General features: G+C 38.7%; 1 protein-coding gene across 22 annotated transcripts in view; it reads left to right on the forward strand.

The window, feature by feature from the left end:
• Dlg1 (discs large MAGUK scaffold protein 1) overlaps nucleotides 1-7,974 on the forward strand; it is a 202,381-nt gene that overhangs the window by 155,954 nt on the left and 38,453 nt on the right. For all 22 annotated transcript variants that reach the window (XM_029544623.1, XM_021209526.2, XM_021209522.2 and 19 more), the window contains one exon: nucleotides 3,692-3,794. In XM_029544623.1, coding sequence (XP_029400483.1) covers nucleotides 3,692-3,794 — 103 coding nt within the window. The remainder of the gene's footprint in view (nucleotides 1-3,691; nucleotides 3,795-7,974) is intronic.

Genomic DNA, 7,974 nt, shown 5'->3' on the forward strand with positions numbered 1-7,974 from the left:
GAAAGAAAGAAAGAAAGAAAGAAAGAAAGAAAGAAAAAGGAAGGAAGGAAGGAAGGAAGGAAGGAAGGAAGGAAGGAAGGAAGGAAGGAAGGAAGGAATTAATTGAAAGGAAATTTCCTCACTTTGGTTAAAAAAATAAAAAGCTCACTAAAAAAAGAAAAAGAAGTAGTGGCTTACACTAAATGATTATTAACTTAAAAGCTTTTCTCTTAAATAAAACAAAGATGATTAATCTTCTTCCCACTTGCATTCATCTTTGTTCTGAATCACTTAGCCAAGAAAAATAGAAAGTCCTCCAGAGTTAAAAGGAGAAAAGGAGACTGCAGGTGGCCTGATCCCATCTGTAAAAGTCTTGAGAAGCACTGGAACAAGACAGTGCACCAAGCAGAGCCAGTCAGCTTGACAGGATTCCAGGGTAGAGGGCTGCTTCACACCATGAACCACACATGTAGTGTTGGAGCATGGTGAGCCGAGCTGATGGGGTACAGACAGTAGGCTCGCTGACATGTATGAGACAAGACCCCAGGTTTGACCCTTCTTTCACTGTCAAAAACAGTAAAATGCTTAAGTGTAAAGTTAAGGATGGAGTCGAAAAGGGCTTAGTGATTAAGACCACTTGCTGTTCTTCCAGAGGGCCGAGTTCCCAGCACCCACCTATTCCAGAGGATGCAGTGCCCCTGTGTGGCCGCTGGTGACCCATGCAGGCCACATGAACATATTATGTATGTTTAGGGAAATGGATAAACAAAGTATATGCATGCAATGATGTATTCATCAACTATAATAAGGAAGATGCTGAAATAAGCTATAGGCATGAGCCTTAAGTAAGAAACACCAAGAGGAAAGATCCAGAAAGTATAGAAGCCCACTTACCTCAAATGTACAGAATAAGAAATCTATACCAGAAAGTAGCTTAAAGTGGCTTAGTCGGGTTTTTTGGAGCTAGGAGAGACCACTGACTAGATTTGAATTTTGTTATGGTTTTGTTTTTTGTATGTTCGTTTGTTTTTACTTATTCACTTTACATCCTGCTTCCTGCCCCCTCCCAGTCACACACACACACACACAATTCTTCCCCCACTTTCTCCTCTGAGCAGGTGCTTCCCCACCCCACCCCACCCCACCCCTGAATCCCCCCACCGAGGCACATCAAGTCTCCACAGGCTAGGTATATCCTTTCCCACTGAAGCCAGACAAGGCAGCCCAGTTAGAAGATCACATCCCACAGACAGGCAACTGCTTTTGGAATTTCTTTCTGGAGTAAAGGAAATATTTTGGGATTAGGTAGTTGTGATAGTTTTATGATCTCATCAGTGTTCAAAACAAACAACTATGCAGTTTTAAAGTATATGTTTTATGTTATTTGAAGTATTTCCCAGTATTTAAAATGTTTGTATTTTTTTAGTATGTCTAAGACTACTTACATATATATGTCTTTCAGTACATAGATTTTTTTTTTTCCTTAAAGCAAACAAGAAAAAAAATTGAGCTAGGTTTGGTGGCACCTTTAATTCTAGCACTCTGAAGGCAGAGAAGCAGGCAGATCTCTGAATTCCAGCAAAAAGGCTAGCCAAGACTACATAGTAAGACTCTCTCAAAAAAACAAACAAAAAAATTCTTGATAAGACATCATAATTTCATTGAAGTATTTATTTACTAATACTTTGGAGAGTTTAATTCTACTCTTGTCCAGCAGATAATGTATTTTTGAGTCCATGTAGAGCTCCAGTCTTCTCCAAGGAAAAATTTAAAACTTTTTTAAAAAATGGTTTATTGTGTGTACTCAAAGGGCAGAGAGCTAGACAGTAACTAGAATGTGTTTTCTGCCTACCGTCATTACTGCTTTTGTGTGTGCACCTGCTTGTGGAGGTACCTGGCGTGTGGTCAAAGGACAAGTCTTCAGGTCCGTCCTCCCCTTCCATGTTATTGGTGGTAGGGTCTCTGCTGTTCTTTAAGCCCACTGACCATGAGCTAGAGATTCTCTGTTCTCCGTTTCCCATTTCCATTTGGCTCATGGGGACCGTAACATGAGTGCCACTGTCCCTAGCTTTTATGCAAGATCTGAGCATCCAAACGGAAGTTGTTCGGTAGCAAGCTCCTGTACTCACTGAGCCGGGCCGCATGGTGACTCGCACCTGTAAGCTCAGCACTAAGGAAACTGAGACTGAAGGGTGGCCATGAGTTTTGACTCCAGCCTCAGCTCCATGGAGAGTTGGGGCAGCCTGTACTACAGAGTAAGACCTGTTCCCCTCCCCCAAAAAAGTTTTCATTTTTCTCCTACAATCTGTAAACGTTTATCCTTCTCTAGACTTTTTTCCTAGTTTACTCTGGCACTTGGAATTTGAAGTGTACATTGTATTGTAAGAAATGGTGAGTGACGCCCCCCGCAGCTAGAGTTACTCTGTGACAGCAATACTCAGTTGCATTTAGCTTTACATGGCTAAAATGTAATTTTTAAAGGTTTGTTTTTATTTTTTGGTTTGGTTTTGTTTTGGTTTTTTGAGACAGGGTTTCTCTGTATAGCCCTGGCTGTCCTGGAACTCACTTTGTAGACCAGGCTGGCCTAGAACTCAGAAATCCGCCTGCCTCTGCCTCCCGAGTGCTGGGATTAAAGGTGTGCGCCACCATGCCCAGCTGATTTTATTTTTTAACTATGGGTAGGCATGCATGTGTCTGCATATGGGGATGTGCAGAGTACAAGTGCCTGTAGCAGCCACAAGCACCAGACCCTCCCTAGAACTAGAATTGTGAGCCTACCCACATGGCTTTTGGGTCTTCTAGAAGAGCAGCAAGTGTTCTTAACTGTTGAGTCATCTCTCCAGCCCTCCTATCAATAATATTTAGTGGAAGTCCTGAACACAGTTGTGGTTACTTCATTGTTATTGTTTCTTAGTTTTTAACATTAAGGCTTTATTGCATTCAAGAATACGTCTGTGAACAGTGTCTTAACATTTGCCTTAGAGGAAAGGGAGTAATCTCTGAAGGTATAATGCTTAAATGTAACTGTATTAGTGACTTCCAGAGGTAAGAATAAAATGGACTATTCTTCAGGAGTCAAATTGCACCTGATGCAAGTTCTTTTAATAAAAATTATTTCCGGCCGGGCGGTGGTGGCGCACACCTTTAATCCCAGCACTCGGGAGGCAAAGGCAGGCGGATTTCTGAGTTCGAGGCCAGCCTGGTCTACAGAGTGAGTTCCAGGACAGCCAGGGCTATACAGAGAAACCCTGTCTCAAAAAAACCAAACCAAAAAAAAAATTCTGATAGTATTTATATTTATTGTTTAAATTGGAAATGTGAACTATGCTTAAGCAATTGCTTTCTTGTTACAGCAAAAGAATGGAAGTCTTAGTCTGAAAGAAAGAAAAATTAAACTGAGTTGAACTGGAGGGTTAAAACTACAGATAAAATCAGTTTGCTTGAGTTACTTTGAACAAAATGAATTATGCAAAATAATAAGACTTGTTATTAGCTGGGTAGCCAGCCTTCTGACCTCCATCTGAGGAAATGCTGGACTTTCTTCTCTTATCATTAAACAATGTGTTTTTGTTAGTGAATCAGGTTATTTGAAATAATCGTGTATGTTTTACTATATGATATATTTAAACAATAAAGGTACTGTAACCTGTACCACTGTGATGTCTAGTCAAAGATTATATTTTCTTAAATTAGTATTTGATTTTATTTACAGGTAAACAGTGTTGACCTCAGAGCTGCAAGTCATGAACAAGCAGCAGCTGCATTAAAAAATGCAGGCCAAGCCGTCACTATCGTTGCACAGTATCGACCCGAAGGTAATACAGTTTTGTTGCCTGTTACTATTGGACAGTTTAGTTATTTTTTAAAATAAGCTTAAATTCTTCCTTTCGGTAATGACTTTTTTTTTTTTTTTTTTTTTTTTTTACATTTTTTATTTTGCAGCAAGTTTTCATGTAGCCTTGGTTATCCTTGAAGTCAGTGTGCTCCAAGGATAATGTTGAACTGATCCCCCTGCCTCCACCTCCCAGATGCTGGAGTTAGAGTTGAATGCCACCATGCCTGTTTTCATACTGTGCTGGGGATCAAGTCATAATTTTTTATTCACATTAGGCAAGCACTCTGCCAGCTGAGCTTCATTCCCGACGCTTAAGAATGTCCCATTTTCTAATCTTATCTTCTTTTATGTGTTGTTTCAATTTGTCAACTTAGTATTTGTCCAGTCTAAACAAATGCATTTTCCAAGTCAGAAGTATTTTTCATTAGGATTAGAACACTTCATCTGCCAATTGTTGAGATTATACCATTATTTGAATTAATTTTCAAGTTTCTTTTTAATCTGACTTTTAATTACCACATCTATTTCTTTTACTAACTTATTGATTCGAAAGAGTAATAAAAACTGAAAATAAAAATAATTCTGCCAAAGAAAATGAAGTTATGAAGTTATTCAGAATCGTTTCTTTTAAATTAGATTATACTTATTAATAACAGATAGATACTTTCTAGTAGCCTTTATTGTTATTTAAAATAGAAGAATAAAGTTTGTGGTCTACTGTCTTTCTCGACAGTAATGCATCACAACCTAATTTGACTAGATTCCTAGGGGAAGAAAGTGATCATGGAAAGTTGGAGGTAATTCCACAGTGAGCATGTATAAGGCTGTATTACCATCAGCATCACCAGGTCAGCAGCAACGCCTCAGCGGGATTCATGCGTTTGAAAACCCAGAAGAATACATTAGAAACATGCTCACTGATGTTCATAAACAACATGATGAGGAAGGAAAATTGAGGTGGCTGAAGGAGCAAAATGAAGTGGTTTATAATTTAGGCATTAAATTAAATACTGAAAAGAAATAATTACCAGCTATTTTACTTACTCTAATTTTCTTGTTCCAGCAAAATTCAACTCAGAGTAGTAAGTAATTTAAGAGTACTAGCCTGGGTATTCGTAGCATTCATATGAAGGTAATTAATACCGAGCAGAGAGCAGCAGCAAAGCTTGGCAACAGTGCAGTTACATGAAGTTCAGCCTCGACTTCCTTTGACAGAAAACTGCAAAGTGTAAGAGCAGAGTTAGCGATGAGTGAAAGCTAGCACACCCAGACAGTGTGTTCAGTGCACACAGTAGGACTCTAGAACAAAAAGAGAGAAAAGCGAAAATATTAGAAGGCAGTCTAATATTTTGGTTTGTTTGGGTAACAGAGCCCTGGCTGTTGTGGACTTTGTAAACCAGGCTGACCTCGAACTCTCAGAGAACCGCCAAGAATGACAGTATTTTTAAAGGAAAACAAATGTGTCTGTGCAACATATACATAATTAGCAGGTTATGTTACTGTGTTTATGTGTTGTATGTGTGACAATAATAATAAAGGAAGCCATCAATTACAGAAAGAGGACATGGGAGGGGTTAGAGGGAAGAAAAGGAAGAGGGAAGAGGTATAATCATAATTTAATTATTTTATCTAAAAATCCTTCAGAAAGTAAATACATGTTTGGAATTTCAATTCAGTACATTCATAAGAACGTCCTGCTAACAGACAGCATTGCTATGATGGAACACAGCGCATACCGTTGAGTTTTTATGGCCTTTGAGTTACCTAAGCCTGGCACATGCCCCATATGGAGCCTGCTCACTGGCCACTCAGTCTTCCCTGTCATCACATTCCTGTATCCCCAGGAATTTCCCTTTTCCTCTTTCTTTGGTGCTTAATCTTATTTTTTCCTCTTTCTTTGGTGCTTAATCTTATTTTGTGATTTTTTTTGTTTCTTTGCTTGTTTGTTTTTCGATTATTTTGTGATTTCTAAGCATCTATTAATATCATCTTTCAGATTGATCCTTTTTTTTTTTTTTTTTTTTTTGAGAGGGTCAGTCTGGTGAAGTACTATTCTGAATACTGAGAGATAGTGCTATTCTAGTCTTAATTTTAAAAAAAAGTTTTGAATAAAAGAGAATTCTTTTTGTTTGGTTATTCAAGTAGTATTTAGTATATGTTTCCCATTCCAGACTGGTTTCTTTATATGGATTTGTTTTATATATGTTTAGTATTTTCCAAATTTTCCTGCATACCAAACTTTGTGGATCCTAAAGTATGAATGGGGCTAGGGTGGCATTAAACATTATCTCTCCTCAATAAGCATGCACATTCTATTTCGTTGTTTCAAATAACTTTAACATGTTATATGAAATAAAATATGCTTTAGTCCAACAGTTTCAGAAATGCTGGTGAACATTTTCTGTGTGACACCTTGCCTGTTCTTTCCTGGTAGCAGCTCTGCTAAGAGTTTGAAGGATTTCTAGGAGAAAGGTGCCCACAACCAAAAAGGGGCACAAAGTTCTCCCCAGAGGAAATATATCCAGAATGGTTAATGGTGGAGATAGGATGACAGGTGTGAACTGATTGAAGCTAAATGAAGTAACATTGGGAAATGTGTGGAAAATGATCATAAAGAAAATTTTACAAAGAATTCTTAGTAGTGATGACCATAAATATAAAAATGACAAAACACATCACACATTTAAGAACTTAGCAGTAATCACTCCAGTGCCTGATCGTAAATGTTTACTATTTACTAGTACCTGAGTTTGTTGACTTCTTATCAGGAAAGCACTCTCCTGCCTCACTGTAAAATGGGATGTGCTTTTTATGCAGAAAATTTTCAATTTTCTAAAATGTTGAATGTCTAAAATTGCCCAAGGCTTCTCATAATCTGCCCCTCAAGTGAAAAATTAACAGTGGCCTACCTGAAATGTAGTGAACATATTGTTAAATATTGTGGAGCTCTTAGAGCCATGAGAGTTATCAAACCATCCTAAAAAGGTGCTAACTTGGAGCTAGTAAGTCACTTTCCTTCAAGAGCAGTGTCTGTGTGAGGGGATTTTGCCAACTAATTGTTAAAGATAGGCTTTTGCTGCATAGCCCTATAGTCCCAACGCTGTGAAGGCAGAGTCATGAGTCACAAGCTCAAAGCTGTCCTCGACATAGTGAGTAAATAAAAAAACAAAATCTATAAAAATATATAATGCTAAAATATTTTTAAAACAGAAGTAATGCACTTTGAAAACCCCATCTCATGTTTTTGAGGATGATTGCTGAACTACTAAAAGCACAGAACAGTTGAGGTGGGGTGATAGTGCCTACATAGTTCTCCTGCTTGGAAGGTTGGCGCAGGAAGCTCCAGGTGTGAGGACACTGTAGGCTGCATAGTGAGTCTGTGCTTCAGAGCCAGATAAGCAGCATAGGAGACACCGGAGCCAGGTGCGGTGGCTCAGTGACATCAAGCACTCGTTGTACAAGATGCAAATTTAATCCAGAACCCACAGTTGATGTCCTCTGACCATCACATGTCATGGCCGTGTATGCTCACAATAGATATCAATACAGTCACTTAAAAATCAGAAGCATAAAGTCAATGATACTACAAGAAAACGAAATGGTAGATTTAATGTCGCATATCCCATGACTTCTCTGCACCTCTCACAAAATTATTAGGACAACAAAACTAAAATTTATTAACAGCCTGCAACAAAACTAGGTGGAACTCTTTATAAACCCCAAAATAAAAACTGATGTAAGCAAGCTATAAAGAACTACCAAGCCCTGTGATATCCCCCACAGTACAGGGCAAAGCAACGGGAGAGACATAGGGTGTAGTGTAATAGCAGGGCAAGGTTTTGTGTAGTCTGCCTACTGAGTGCAATGGGTTTGCAGGCATTGGGCCACAACAGCCAACTGTAACTCATTCTCGGTTAATAGGGTAAATACATAATGAAGGAGGAGATCTCAGCATATTAGATCATATCTTTGAACAATTGGCAAAACAACAAAAAAAGAGTCTCCAATCTAGAAGGGTAAAGCCATTACAAAGCCTATCCAAAATTGCAAAATTTTAGGGAAAGCTAAGTCTGCCTGCTTGCCTGCGTCCCTCCCTCCCTCCCTCCCTCCCTTTCTCTCTCTCTCTCTCTCTCTCTCTCTCTCTCTCTCTCTCTCTCTCT

This window comes from Mus pahari, chromosome 12, assembly GCF_900095145.1.
Source record: "Mus pahari chromosome 12, PAHARI_EIJ_v1.1, whole genome shotgun sequence".
Classification (NCBI taxonomy): Eukaryota; Metazoa; Chordata; class Mammalia; order Rodentia; family Muridae; genus Mus; species Mus pahari.